The following is a 15,725-nucleotide window of genomic DNA, read 5'->3' on the forward strand; positions in this document are numbered from 1 at the left end:
TGGAACTCCTCACAGAAGAACAGGTGTGTCCTTCATTTAGGATCTGAAATTATATATGGTTTATGCACCAAATGTGAGCAAAAGATTAGAGATGATGACCAATGATTGGTTCTTAAAAAACTAAAAGGATAGTTCACCCAAAAATAAAAAATCTGTCATCGTTACTCATCCTCCACTTATTTCAAACTTTTTTGATTTTCATCTGTTGAACACCAAAGAAGATATTCTGAAGAATGTTGAAAAAACAGCCAATGACCTTTATAGTATTTAATTTCTAACTATAGATGGTTGTCAGTGACTGATTTTTCCCAACATTCTTCAGAATATAATTTTTAGTTTTCAACAGAAGAAAGAAATTCATAAATGTTTAGAACCGGTAAATAGTGAGGAAATTTTGAGGAATGAGGAGGAAGTTTTGGGTGAACTATCCCAAAAGTGAAGCATATTTCTGTAATTGATAATCAGTATTATAATGTCTGATTCACAGATTAATAACTCTTGTGGAGTTTAATAGTTGCGTGCAATAACACCATTACAGTACTGCATATGAGGAACAAACAACTATACTACATTCACAGGAACTTTCTTTGCCTAAAACTTTATGTAACACAAGAGGCATTAAAGGCATAGTTCACCCTAAAATCCACATTCTGTCATCTTTTACACACCCTTGTTTGAGTTATTTTTCTTCTTTCGAACACAAAAGAAAATGTATTGAAGTATTTTGTGAACCTGTAACCATTGATATCCATAGTAGAAAAATGACTATGGAAGTCAATGGTAAACAGGAGTTTTTTAAGACAAAGAAACTCAAACTGCTTTGAAACAAGTAAAGAGTGAGAGCAAATGATGGCAGGATTATCTGAATTCTGGCTGAACTATTTCGTTATTGCACAAATGAGATGTAACAAATATTTAAATGTAGTTTGATACTTGGAAATAGAGAAAAACAGTGCAGGGTCACAATCATTGCCTAAAGAAATAACTTGAATAAATAAATAAAAAGGCCTTGGTGTGTTTGAAATAAAACCCCTTTCTCCATTGTTTATTAATTAATTCTCTGTCGGTTGTTTATGCTTAACATTAGACTGATAAAGTCCTTTCCATCAATAGTAGCATTTACTCACTCGGTTGTGGCTTTGGCATGATTCAGCACAGGTACTTTATGTAGCTTTGAACAAGATCCACTTGCCTAAACCTCCACAAATTCTAATAATAAATAGCATATAGCTTTAGTTTAATAATCATACGTTAATAAGCTTGCAAATAATTACAGTTCTGTGGAAATTAGTTATTTTTATCTCTGCATGTGTTCGCTTATTAGTACAAGTTCTTTAAGCCCAGAGATAGAAGTAATGCCGCATCAGCAGGGGTCTTAATTAATATTAAGAATTCTGATAAACATGCATCTTGCAGTGCTGTATTTGTTGTTTTGTTTAGTATATTCTGGACAATATATACTTATTCCAGCTAAGTATTTTTAAGTATTCTGGCTAATGTAAATATTTTATGCAAATTGGTTGTTGGGTCATAATCTGTATGTATTATTTAAAATGTCAGTATAGGTCAATCTCCAGCAAAAAGCATTTTTTAAATTATTATTATTTCTAAAAATGTCTGGTTATTGTTTTGCAAATGGTGCAGTGTAATTGTATATATACATAATATGCTGTTCAGCACTGTGGTCTTTTCACATAAGTGGCTCATGAACTGTCTTGGATTGGTTTGGATGGATCTATAGCTATAGTTAACAAAGATGAAGGTTTACTATTGAATATAAATGAATGGCAGAGTCCACACCACAACTATAACTGAAAACTGCACAGAGAAATTTCATTCACTCCTGAGGGTGGCACAGGGGGTAGCGATGTTGCCTCACAGCAAGAAGGTCACTGGTTCAAGCCTCGGCTGGGTCAGTTGCATGTTCTCCCCGTGTCTCCTTGGGTTTCCTCTGGGTGCTCTTGTTTCCCCCACAGTCCAAATAGACGTGCTATAGGTGAATTGGGTAAGCTAAATTATCCGTAGTGTATGTGTGTGAATCAGTGTATGCATGTTTCCCAGTGAAGGTTGTGGCTGGAAGGGCATCTGCTGCTTAAAACGTATGCTGGATAAGTTGGCGGTTCATTCCACTGTGGCGACTCCTGATTAATAAAGGGGCCAAGCTGAAAAGAAAATGAATGAATCATTCGCTGCTGTTGATGAACAAAACAAGACAACCAGTCAGAAACTGTCCTTATCTAATGAGCTCAAGCATTTTAAAGTAACAGACAGCAAAACTTCAGCATGATGTGCCTCCTTTGCTGTGTAAAAATGTCTATAGATGGAACGATATTATCTCTTTTTGAAGGGCTGGGCAATAGTCATTTCATATCCTGAGTAATGTTAACAATATGCAATATAATAGAATACCTTTTCTGGACAAATTAATTAATAGTTAATATAATATATATAATATAAATTTATATATATATATATATATATATATATATATATATTATATATATATATATATATATATATATATATATATATATATATATATATAAGCCACATAGAAGGATTAAGTATATACACACAATTGAACTCATTGTTATGCATTTATTTTTCTGTTTTTATTTAGAATTTCAGGGCAGATGTTTTATTAAGAATGTAGAAACATTTTAAAAACTGATTACAAGCCCAGCATAAACTATCGCTAATAAATTCAGATTGTAAACCATTGTACTTCAAGCTTTCTCACCATGCTTTTATTCACATTTCTACCTGCATTTCCATGGTGTTGTGTAAGATTCCAAATGATAAAAAGTAATAACCACAAAATAAACGATGGAGCCTGATATGAATTGACAGAATTTTTATTTTACTTGTATGATATACACTATATATCAGCATATTGCACAGCCCTACCTTGGTGTGGGACATTAATATTGTTATAGTTAATGATTTGATGTGAACTGGGCTTAGATAAGGCTGGCAGAAATCCCAGAATGACTAAAGGCTGGAATATGCCATACAATGTTTAAAATATAAACAGTTTTTTTTTTTAAATACTCTAGACCTCCTTCACCTCAATGATTACTGATAAAACTGGACATAACACACTAAATAAATGACTGGTATTCACAAGTAAAAAAATAAATAAATAAAAATCACTCTCACATGTGATAAAAAGGCCACAATGGCTAGGAGATGCTAGCTCATAATAATAAACGTTTGGCATTCTCTGACTGGATGGATTCAGTCTGAAGCTTGAGCATACTGAAAATGAGACCAGCATCATGATAGTGATTTTCCTCATGTTTTGTTTGCCAGGACCCCAGCCCTTGATATGCTGTCCTTCATCAGGACCCCAGGTATGTCCACCACGCGCTAAACCCGCCCCACCTCCACCGAGCAGAAAAGGAAGAGATCTCACACAACTGCTGACTGCAGAGAAAAACAGACCTGTGGTAAGATGACAAACCTGATCAAGTTAGAACAGTAAAACAGATTTAGAACCGTAAACAGTGTGCATTGGATGTCGTGACAACGGCAAAGTTTATGACGCAAAACAAGAAAGTTTGGCCCTATGGAATGAGCCCATCAATCATAGGGATTGCACAAGTTTGGTATCTCTCTGAACAAAAATGTGCCATTTGACCTGTGCTTGTAGATATACATTAGTTTTTTTTATAGCTTTGTCATACCTTTTTTTTTTTTTAGCTTTTTTTCTGTAGTCATAGCATGATTAGTCACATTGAATCAGTGAAAGCAATTAATTTTTCTGTTTATTAAAGGTGCCATATACTGCATTGGTTTAATAAGTCCAATTGTTCTCTGATATGTACATAGTAGGTTTATGGCTTCAGTAAGTTCAAAAAAATCTTCAGAAACATAACAAGCTTATTACTCCATAAAATACCCCTAGAATCAGAAGTCCCATTATTGACCATAGATGGATCATGTCATGAATATTAATGAGCTCCGCTCTGACATGCCACTCTTTCAGACACGGACACACGCAGAGCATAATATACGCTAAACACAGACAAATATAAACCCATCAGAGTAACGGTAACCTATTTTGCTGAGCAGATCTGTTGTGGATAAAGGCTAAATTATAATTAAAGTTGACAAAAGAGAGTGATAGAGATGTATCACGTTGTATTTTGAAGCTACAGTCAAAAAAAAAAAAATACAGCCAGGAATTAATATCAATTCTGCATGAACAGATGACTGTTGAGCTGAGTGATTCAGCAGTCTACATGTGTTTGTTGAAACACGCATCAAATTTTACAATAAACTCGATAAAATAACAAAAGATGTCACTAAACATAACTAATGCCTCTTCAGAGTGGAGATGAATAAATGTATAACCTGTAAATCTTGCATTTTGCATCCTGAGGTGAGTTTGAAACATGTCTCATGCTGTTGTTGCCCAGTAATGCACAGTAAACAATTTGAGGCTCACGTTTTCAAAATAAAAGTCCTATATACATAGTAAGTGAAATATATGTTTAAAATGACTAAGGGAGGAAAATTATCACTGTTGTATCACTAGAAAAACGTTTGGCTTATCAAACGCCACCTGAGGCGTTCATATTAATAATCTCAGAGCTTTTTTTATGATCTCAGAGCTGCATATTAGTCGTGTTCTCTTCATGATGTCAGCTGCTCCTCAGTTCCGGATTAATGACCTAAAGTAGGCATACATGCAAATGCAGAGGCCATAGCCCATGAGTCTAGTCACAGCTTGTTTTGTCCTCTAATTGGCCTGTTGTCCACCAGAGTTTTACACTCATGAAATTTACATGAAAATGAGGAAACCGTGGTGTCTGAGGCTCACAGTATGCCCATTTCCCCATAATGATCTCTCATTATTCTGCTATGCCTTGGTATGCCCAAATTTTTATTATAGCGCAACTTTAAGCAATCCCTATGGTGTTTTCCTTGCTGTTTCTTCTTCATAAGTAGTTTGTTTCTGCGTAAGAATGTCCTCAGGCCTTCAGGAGATTTCCTACTAATTAAAGAATCATGCTTCCCTGACAAGATGTGCATGACAATCAGGTATTGATTGCGACTTTTTTTTATTTCTGATGGAGCCCTACAGAGCAGCATCACTATCAAATAGTTTTTCACAAGTATGTGCCTTCACGTGTTTGACCACAGACAAACAAAAACCCAAGTGTGCTAATCCAAGATGCTTTGAACCTGTTTTTCATCTCACAGACATCAGACTGAGGGTGCGTGCCGAGTACTGCCAGCACGAGTCTGCTCTTCAAGGCAACGTCTTCTCCAACAAACAGGAAGCTCTGGAGAGGCAGTTTGAGCGTTTCAATCAGGCCAATACCATCCTTAAGTCCCGCGACCTGGGCTCCATCATATGTGACATCAAGTTCTCAGAGCTGACCTACCTGGACGCCTTCTGGCGGGACTACATCAACGGCTCCCTTTTGGAAGCCCTGAAAGGCGTTTTCATCACAGACTCTCTGAAGCAGGCAGTCGGCCATGAGGCCATTAAGCTCCTGGTGAATGTGGATGAGGAAGATTACCAGGCTGGCCGGAGGAAGTTACTGAGAAACCTTGTGGCAGGAGGTGCTGGTGCGGGAACGGGGAGCAGGGAGGGTCCCTTGTCCTAGTGGTGGGACTGACTCGGTAAGTGGAGGAAGTTCAGAGAGACCCTGATGAGCAGAGTTCGGACACTAATAAGAAGGTATACATTGGGGGAAAAGAGAGTGAGGAATGTAAACAGAGAGCAAGTGACTCTTAAAAAAAAACAAAGAAACAAGATACCCTTAAGAGGCCGGGATTTGCATCTTCAGCAAATGTGGTTGGGAAGAGGTGTTAAAAGTGTTCTGGAAAGTTGCGTTATTTCTATTTTATTTTGAGTATCTCAAGTTGTGGAAATAAAAGATGAAGGGGGAGGTATTGGATAAAGAAGGCATTTAGTTTCTTTTGTCTTTATTCCTGCGTAATTGACCTATATTTGTTTTTTAGGCTCGTGTGAATTAGTTACTTTTTATTTTTTACATTTCCATCAATTCTTGCACAACCATTTGCTCTTAGTGAACTTCTCCTCTTTAAATGACTTTTGCCTCAAAATTTAACAAATTGAATGGGTTGCAGAAGGTTTGATTGACTGATTGGCCTGTGGAATACCGCATTGCTTCAACACATTATGAAACATTCTCCTGTCAATGTCTAACCATTTACGTTCAAGTTCTTCTGAATGTTCACTTGCATTTCATTCTTTTCATCATGAAGCAGAATCTCCATTGTTTTTCCCACATGAAATCTTCATTGCACTCTGCAACCTTGCACTTCACCTCTGATTTGTGACCGCTTTAAAGAGAAAAGTTGCACAATTTGGTTCTTCTTAAGATTCTGGAGCATGGAGAGTTGTTTTTTTCAGAGCGGTTTATGAAATGCTATGTTGCAGCTTGTTTTGATGCACGTCACTGTAATTTTCTATTTCTTTAGCTGGGAAAACATTAGTTCGCTCTTATTTTAATTCACATTCTTCATAGGTGCTCTTTGCCCAGATTTTTCTGAGATGATTGAGAACATTTGGGTTCATCAGGCTGTTTTAATATCAGTGTTTGGACCAAAATGTAGCTCTAAAATTAATCTTCATTGTTTACTATTGGTTGGATTTCTGGGCAGAGAGTTTGTTGCATCACTAATAGTATAATACAGAGTAATGCTTTTGTAAGGTTGGAATGCATGTGAAAGCAGTGTTTGATTAAGGCTTTGTATATTCCCAAAGGTACAAATTGGCTGCTACTTCTATTCAAACTGAAAAAAATGATTTGGTAGTTATGAGAGCCCCAGTAGGACATTTTTGGACTGGATAATGCAGTATATGTGACTGACACGTTTTCTTTTCACACACATTTGTGCTGCTCTTTTATAGATGTTTTGATGTGCTGCATTTATCATTTCTATTGATTTGGAATTCAAGCAAATGTGTTCTGAGGATTGGCCTCTCCCAGGGTTATCAAGTCCAACATGTCTTGAAAGTTAACACAAAATATGCCAACCTGAAGCGCAACCCCTGACTGAAGTGAAACTAATATACCTGAGCAACCTGCAATCGCAAGAAGATGTGTAATTTTGACTGACTTGATGTTTTTGCTATACTTAAAAAAAAAAATACCAAAGCTGTTCCCAGAAATTCATTCTCTTCTTAATCTCTCTCTCTCTCTAATTCATTCTCTCCTCTTCCATCTGTTAAGATGTAATGAAGCTGTTGAAATATTGAAAGAAAACTGGTGACTTGTGGAGTGAGTGGAACAGATGTTTAGAAAAGTTAGCTGTGGATCAATTACTGCTATTATTATTATTATTATTATTATTATTATTATTATTACAGAAGGAAGAAAAGCGTTTTGTAATGTTTTCCTAATGGAACTAAACAAAGTTACAGACTGGTATCTATTATATAGGTTACATGTTCTATTGATTGTGTTCAAGTGTTTGTCTTTATATCTTGCATGTATATGACATCGACCCCCTTAAATATCACACAGTGCAAATTGAGCTGTGGTCTGTAGATTTGAGATACCTAGACATTTCTAACCCCTTTTTATACTTTGTTTTTCATAGAGAAAGAAATGGGATTGCTACTTTTTGGAGAGGTGAGATGAGTATTCTCAAAGTGACACAGTAGAACAGATGAAGACGGAGCACTTTATTTTTTACTCTCTCTCAAGTATTTCACCTATTATAACCATATATAGTAACACACCATTCCAAAATGTAGGAGCATCAGCAGCATCGGCCATCTGTCGCATTATGACTCTGATTTTTGACTCATTTTATTTTTGTTGACCATGCCGGTGGTTGTGTTTAAGTGAAATATTTACGTGCAAAATAGACAGCTGGTTCATTCAATGTCTGTACAAATCAATAAACAAACTGAAAAACACAATCTGTTGCAGTTCCTTTTTTTTTAAACAGAAAACAACAACACTGTTAGCAACACATTAGCCGACAAGCATTTTTCATAAACCTAAAATTTTCCATAGATCAGTAGTCTCAAACTGGATTCCTGAAGGGCCGCAGCTCTGCATAGTTTTACTCCAACAACCTCCAACTCACACTTGATTAATAGTTTCTAGTAGTCTTGAACGCTTTGATTAGTTGGATCAGCTGTGTTTGATAAGGGTTGGAGCAAAACTGTGCAGAGCTGCGGCCCTCCAAGAATTTAATTTGAAACCCTTGCCATAGATTTACATTTCCTAAAAGTTTAAGCAAATGGTGTCCAGTCCTACTCCGGGAGGACTGCTGTCTCACATATTTTAGCTTTTACACTGATTAGACACACCTGAACCAGCTAATCAAGATCTTACCAGGCATACCAGAAACTTCTATACAGGTGTGTTGGAGCTAAACTCAGGGACAGCCCTGGGCCAAAACTTTGACCAGGTGGAGCTTTTGAGAAACATTGCTGTTTGACCTGCCTGACTTAACAACATCAGAAAAGCTCTGTAGAACCTGAATTTCCACATGAATATAGAGGGCAGTTTGATAATAGCTCTGTGGTGGTTGCTTTTGCTTGGTTTTTCAGCCAGCATTTGAGTCAGTCATCTAAATAAAAGTGATTGATCATTCTGGACCAAACCTTGATTCATTCATTCATTCATTTTTGGCTTAGTGCCCTATTTATTAGGGGTCACTACAGTGGAATAAACCGCCAACTATTCCAGTATATGTTTTACACAGTGGATACCCTTCCTGCTGCAACCCATTACTGGGAAACACCCATACAATACGGTCAATTTAATCGATCCAATTCACTTATAGCACATGTCTTTGAACTATGGGGGAAACTGGGGCACCCGGAGGAAACCCGTGCCAACACAGGGAGAACATGATGCAAACTCCATACAGAAAAGATAACTGGCCCAGCTGGGACTCGAACCAGCAACCTTCTTGCTGTGAGGCTACAGTGCTAGCCACTGCCATCCTTTTGACCTAGTTTACTCAAAATTACAAATTCTGTTATTACTCATGAGGCCATCATGTTGTTCCAATCCCCAGAGATAAAAACAAGAATGACTTTGTCTCTATCTTCTCTCCTGCATCATGACAAGGCCCACACGACATCTGCGCGCACAGAAATCCGCAGATTATCAGCCCATCATTGAGTCTATTTATTTAGTTGTGTGTAAATATGTGTACATTTATATTTATTCAGTTTTTAAATTAATTTTAGTAATATTTCTAATATGAAAATGTTCATATGATTTACTTACAATACGGTTGTAAAGTAATAGTTACTGTCTTAAAGTAGATATAGGTAGATATATCAGAAGAGGCTTTGTTTACAAATGAATAGATTGAATAAAATTTGCATTGTAAACATTAAATAAGAGTTAAAAAGGTATAATTTTTTTGTTTAGCATATGAAGAAATCCACAGTTTTTTTTTTTTTTACAATATTCTGCGCAGAAATAGCAAAAAATGTCTGCAGATTCTGTCTGGCCCTAATGACTTATTGAGTCAGCAGCGCAAGCATCGTAATCAGTATTGGGGAAGGTACTTTTGAAAGTAATACATTACAATATGGAGTTTCACCGCAAAAAGTAACTAGTTACGTTAGTTACTTTTTATGGTAATGCAATACATTACTTTTACGTTACTTTTTCTGACCTGGCTGAGGCTTGATCTCTTTCAGAATTTGCAGGGGGGTTTTTTTTTCTTCTTCTTTTTTTTTATTTATTTTTTTTATAGAGGAGCTCTGCAATTAACAAACACACTGTATAATGTTCACTTACCTTTAAAAAACACATGAAATATTAATGTAGGATAATGTTATCTACAGAGAACTTCCTGACCCCAGAGCTATACATGCTGTATATACAGATTAATGAATGTTTAAAGCAATGCGTTTGCTACTTTTGTGGCTTTTGTTTTATTAAAAAATAAAATAACTGTTCATTCAGATAATCCTCTTTTGCTTTTCTTCCATGTGTTCAAAATAATGAGAATATTTCCATCACTGAAATGTAAGGCTCTGCCACCTTCCTTTCTGCCTGTTCCTGTATTCTCTCGTTGCGTGCGGGATTCAACGCGACTACGTTCGTTTTAATTTAGCAATTTATTTATTAAAAGTGAATTAACTAAAATAAAAAGCAACTCAAATATTATTACTTAATTTTTAAAAGCAATGCATAATTTTACTAGTTACTTAGAAAAGTAATATTATTACATAATTCGCGTTGCTTAAAATACAAAAAATACTTAAAATACTTGCCCCAATACTAGCTACGTTTCCATCCACCTATTTTTATGCGCATTGTGGACATGGTGCATAAAAAAAATAGGTTGATGAAAAACGCTAAGATGGGCATACATTTTTGAAAATGCACATTACTGAGTTAGATAAACTTTATTCGATAAGAAAAGATGCGCATAAACACTTTTACGAACAAATTCCAGTATGCGCTTAAAAAAAGTCATGTGATTTTGTTATAAAAGATCATGTGATGGTATAAAATGTGTGTGAATGGACAAACCAGCAGGCTGAGCACACTGTAAAAGATCTGAAATGTTGTTTTGGGGATTCTAAAATGCCAGTATTAGTGTTATTATATTATTAATTACCTCCAAAATTGTTGAGCGTCTGACGCAGCTTCTCCCTACCACAGCAAATTCCGTTTTTACTTTTGATATTTGGTGCCAGTTAATTAGGACGTGACTATTTTGTTCTCTTTGACCAGTTGGATAGAAACACTGCTTTATTCTCATGTCTTTTATTCGATTTTCCAGTTATGCACATAAATTTAATTAGCATCTTTGAATGGAAACGTAGCTACTGATTGTAATGCCCATAGTAAACACACCATGACCTGACATTGGTGAACAAAGTTGTTCTTGGAGCTTCATATAATTACAGTTGAACCACTAAAGTCACATGAAATTTGTTTTGGTTTCTTTTCTAGACTTTGATCATTGCTGTAAATGAAGGGTCAGAAACCTCTCGGATTTCATCTAAAATATATTCATTTGTGTTCCAAACCTGAATGAAGGTCTCAGGGGATTGTAACAACATGGTGAGTAATAAATAACAGAATTTTCATTTCTGGGTGAACTAACAATTTAATGACACTAACTAATACAAAAAGAGAGGAAAACTAGTGTTTCCAAAGTTGCCTCTTCACTCTTTTTTAGCTTTTATTTTCCTGGCACACGCTTTCAACAAAGCCCTGCTAATCAAGATCAAGAGAAGGCCTGCTGCCGTACACAAACTCATTATCAGCATTAGCACATCCAAGCAGTGGTAGGAATACCAAGGAAGCTTGTAGGACTCCGTGCGTAAGTGCGCTGCACCCTTATGCCTAATGACAAACTCCAGCCAGAAGATAGCACTGTCCATTGGCTTGAGTGGCGTGTCGCGATGTAGGCTTGACATTTTGCGCATGTTTTTCTGGTACGGTTGTTTTTCATCCAGAATGTCTTTCAAAGCTTGCGTTAGGATATCTACATCTAGGGTTGCGACGTCAAGCATCCGAGCCACCCCTCTGGCTTCCAGGCGAATCATATTGTCAAATTGATCGAAGATGAGCGGCAGTCCGAGCATTGGCACTCCGTGGTAAATAGCCTCATAAATTCCATTCGTTCCTCCATGAGTGACAAAAGCTTTAGTTTTAGGGTGGCCCAAAAGGTCATTCTGAGGCAACCAATCCACTACAAGAGTATTGTTGCCCAATGTAGATGGCTTTTCCCCAACATGCCTCCAGATTACTTTTTGGGGCAACCGAGCAAAGGCCGAGGCAACAATTTCAGATATGTCAGGAACCAGACTTCCTAAAAGAGTACCCAAAGACATTATGACCACCCCGTGCTCTCCAGAGCTCTCGACGAACTTATTTAATTCATCCGGTAGAGGCTTGGAGGGTTTGCATTGAAAACCCCCAATGTAGACGACATTGGGCATAGTAGGACGAGGAAACTCGAAAACAAAATCGACTCGCATGAGCCACAAATCTGCTCCTTGGATAAGAGCGTATACATTGGTGTTGGGGTCTATATATTCACTGACAACTCCTTGATACAGGGGCCTTGTCAGCATGTGGTCTATGTATTGGCCAATTCCGAAATGCAAGAGATTTTTTAGTTTGTTTGCAAAGCTCATTTTGTCTGTCACCCTGGATCCGATAGTCGGGATGTAGGAAAGCGGCGAAGGTGCGATTGCAAAGTGCCCTTCTGCATTTGTTATCCATCGGACGTTGAACACCATTGGTAGACCCAAGTATGCACCCAATACGACCCCTCCTGCAAAACCAGGATCAGTTAGCATCAAATCAAACTTGGTTTCTTTGAGTGTTTTTATAAGCTTTTTATCCTCCAGGACGGCCCTCACCATCTCAGCTGTAGACCTGTGAGACTCTCCTAATAGTGTAATCGTCTCTTTCTGCAGGGCTAGGAATGACCAAATTGACCCTTTCCCTCTTTGAATGTCAATATTCCTCTTCAGAAAGGATGCCATGTACTTGGGGTCCTCCAGGCTGCTGAGGTGATTGACTTGGATCGTAATGGGTGTGTAGTGTGTAGTGTTTTCTGGAATATACCAACTGTTGGCTGAACGGACCACTGTCAGTTTATGACCTCGCTGATGAAGCTCTCGCAGCAGAATGTTCATGTTAAGCCAATGGCTTCCATCCACAGGGTACACTAGGATCTTCCCAGCCAGGAAAGTGATGGGAGACTCCAAATAAACGCAACAAGGACACTGATCTGAGGATGCAGCAGCATTGTCTAAAAATATAAATAGGATCAGTTTATCGTTTCGACTGGGAAACACAATTTTTGCATTTGAAGTTAATTTAAATAGATATTGTGATGCCTCTGTTGTTATATCCACTTGTTAAGTCATGATGTATGAAATACTTTTTTTGGGTCCAAGCTGCTACTCATTTCAATTGCGAAAATATTCGTTTATGGCCACTTTTTAGTCAGATCACACATTAAAATGAATTTTATACAAAATCATAGTGTACACAACAGTCTCTGGACTGCATTACGGACATCAATATTTTAACCATTTCTAAAAAATTCATCACTTTCTGGCCATCGGATATTAGGAATGGATATATATATATATTGCAATTGTGATTTTCAAAATTATTACATCGTTTGTAAATGTTTATTATTACCATTTGTTGAGTCTCTCTATACAGTTTGATAGATCGATTGAAAATGGAAGCCACTTCACGTGACGTCACACTTAACAAGTGGATAAAAATAAAATAATACAGTGCATCCAGAAAGTATTCAGAGCGCTTGACATTTTCCACATTTTTTATGTTTTTTTTTATGATCTTTCCTCAACATTCTACACACAATACCCCATAATAACAATGTGATTTTTTTTTTTTTTTAAATTGTTGCAAATTTATTAAAAATAAAAGCTTTACTGTATTCACAGCCTTTGCCGTGATGCTCTAAATTGAGCTCAGGTACATTCTGTTTCCACTGATAATTCTTGAGATGTTTCAGCAGCTTAACTGGAGTTTTACTGTTTCTTCACCTGTTGTAAATTCAGTTGATTGGACATGATTTGAAAAGGCATACACCTGTCTATATAAGGTCCCAGGCTTGACAGTGCATGTCAAAGCACAAACCAAGCATAAAGATAAAGGAATTGTCTGTAGACCTTCGAGACAGGATTGTCTCAAGGCACAAGGCTGGGGAAGGTTACAGAAACATTTCTGTTGCTCTGAAAGTTCCAATAAGCACAGTGGCCTCCATCATTCTTAAGTGGAAGATGTTTGGAAGCACCAGGACTTTTCCTAGTGCTGGCCAGCCATCTAAGCTGAGTGATCGGGGAAGAAGGGCCTTAGGTGATCAATAACCCAATGGTCACTCTGTCTGAGCTCCAGCGTTCTTTTGTGGACTGAGGAGAACCTTACAGAAGAACAACCATCTGTGCAGCAATCCACTAATCAGGCCTGTATGGTAGAGTGGCCAGACGGAAGCCACTCTCCATCTGGAAATTTGCCAAAAGGCATCTGAAGGACTCTCAGACCATAAAAAATAAAATTCTCTGGTCTGATGAGACTAAAGTTTAACTGTTTGGAGTGAATGCCAGGCATTACGTTTTAAGAAAACCAGGCACCGCTCATCACCTGGCTAATACCATCCCTACAGTTAAGCATGGTGGTGGCAGCATCGTGCTGTGGGGATGTTTTTCAGCAGCGGGAACTGGAAGACCAGTCAGGATAGAGGGAAAGATGAATGCAGCAATGTACAGAGATGTCCTGAATGAAAACCTGCTTCTGAGTGCTCTTGACCTCAGACTGGGGTGACGGTCCATCTTCCAGCAGGACAAAGACCCAAAGCACACTGCCAAAATATCAATGGAGTGGCTTCACAACAACTCTGTGAATGTCCTTGAGTGGCCCAGCCAGAACCTAGACCTAAATCTTATTGAACACCTCAGGAGATATCTGAAAATGGCTGTACCATTGCTTCCCATCCAACCTGATCGAGCTTGAGAGGTACTGCAAAGAGGAATGGGCAAAAAATTTCCAAAGACTGGTGTGACAAGCTTGTTGCATCATATGCAAAAAGACTTGAGGCTGTAATTTCTGCATCAACAAAGTATTGAGCAAAGGCTGTAAATACTTCTGTGCATGTGATTTTTTTTCAGGTTTTTTATTTTTAATAAATTTGCAACAATTAAAAAAATATATATATTTTCACATTGTCATCATAGGGTGTTGTGTGTAGAGCTTTGAGGAAATAAATTAATTTAATCCATTTTGGAATAAGGCTGTAACATAAAAAATGTGGATAATGTGAAGTGTTATGAATACTTTCCAGATGCATTGTACATTATATCTTGCACTTAGATGAAGATTGATTACAACGTGTTTGTTATCGATCTTAAGCCTTTTTTATAGCGTTAGGCTGCCCTTTACTTAAGTCCATATCGTTATTTGAAAGAGTCTTTAAATGTTGACTGGGTGGTTTCAAGTTTTCAGTTTAACCTACAGATTCAAGAGTGCACTGTTTGCAAATGAGCAACTAAACATACAAGAGTGGATAGATAATGCAACTTGATCAATTTCCCTCATGTTTGCTAAACAGATGAGTTATTTAAAGGCTATTCATACAAGACTAAGCTCTGAATACTAAAAACTTCAGCACCAAAATCTGTGCTGGTTTAACAGGCTGCACAGTTAAAATAATTTGCACAATTATGCAATACTGTGTAGTACTACTGAGTATCCCATTACAAACAAAAAGGCAGCTTTTGTTCATTGTTCTGAATGGAATTATTTAGTTGTCCCCATTTTAGGTTTATATGTCCACTAACTGAAGTACGTCTGCAGAATGAAACATTTTAACGTACAAAAAAGACTGACGTTGTACATAGTTCTGAATGGCATTGTTCAACAGTCTCCATTTTATGTAAGGATACTAGCTGAAGTACTTCTGCAGAGTGAAACATTTTGAAGCACGCAGACAAGTAATGAGACCTTTTACCTTGTCCTTGTTGACGTCCTGAAGTTTTGCAGTGTGGAGGAAAGCCTCAGTGGTGCAGTTTGTATTCCTGATCTGGCAGGCAGATCAACTTGTGAAAGTTTACTGCCAAGAGTAAGCAATGTCTTTTGCTTATGTTGTCAAGTCCTTTTCTAGTTTTAAAAGTGGTGACTAGCATAGGTATTGGACCAGTAACAGGAGAGAGGTGTGAGGATGAACTTTGGCCCAGAATTGTACTTCCTCTGCTTGTTTGT

The 15,725-nt window shown here is 37.4% G+C and overlaps 2 protein-coding genes across 2 annotated transcripts in view; one reads left to right on the forward strand and one right to left on the reverse strand.

Annotated features, from left to right (window-relative positions):
• Positions 1–5,766, forward strand: part of dedd (death effector domain containing) — a 13,056-nt gene extending 7,290 nt beyond the window's left edge. The window contains 4 exon segments of the mRNA XM_056463943.1: positions 1–23; positions 3,313–3,372; positions 3,375–3,449; positions 5,209–5,766. The exon segment at positions 1–23 is cut by the window's left edge and continues 82 nt beyond it. Coding sequence (XP_056319918.1) covers positions 1–23; positions 3,313–3,372; positions 3,375–3,449; positions 5,209–5,618 — 568 coding nt within the window. The 3' untranslated portion in view covers positions 5,619–5,766.
• A 4,538-nt stretch (positions 5,767–10,304) lies between these two features.
• ugt5e1 (UDP glucuronosyltransferase 5 family, polypeptide E1) lies at positions 10,305–15,725 on the reverse strand. Its single transcript, XM_056463942.1, is given in 4 exon segments — positions 10,305–12,678; positions 12,681–12,741; positions 15,475–15,558; positions 15,560–15,725. Coding segments are annotated over 4 exon segments (1,773 nt in total). The 5' UTR covers positions 15,650–15,725; the 3' UTR covers positions 10,305–11,140.

This window comes from Danio aesculapii, chromosome 8 (genome assembly GCF_903798145.1).
Source record: "Danio aesculapii chromosome 8, fDanAes4.1, whole genome shotgun sequence".
Classification (NCBI taxonomy): domain Eukaryota; kingdom Metazoa; phylum Chordata; class Actinopteri; order Cypriniformes; family Danionidae; genus Danio; species Danio aesculapii.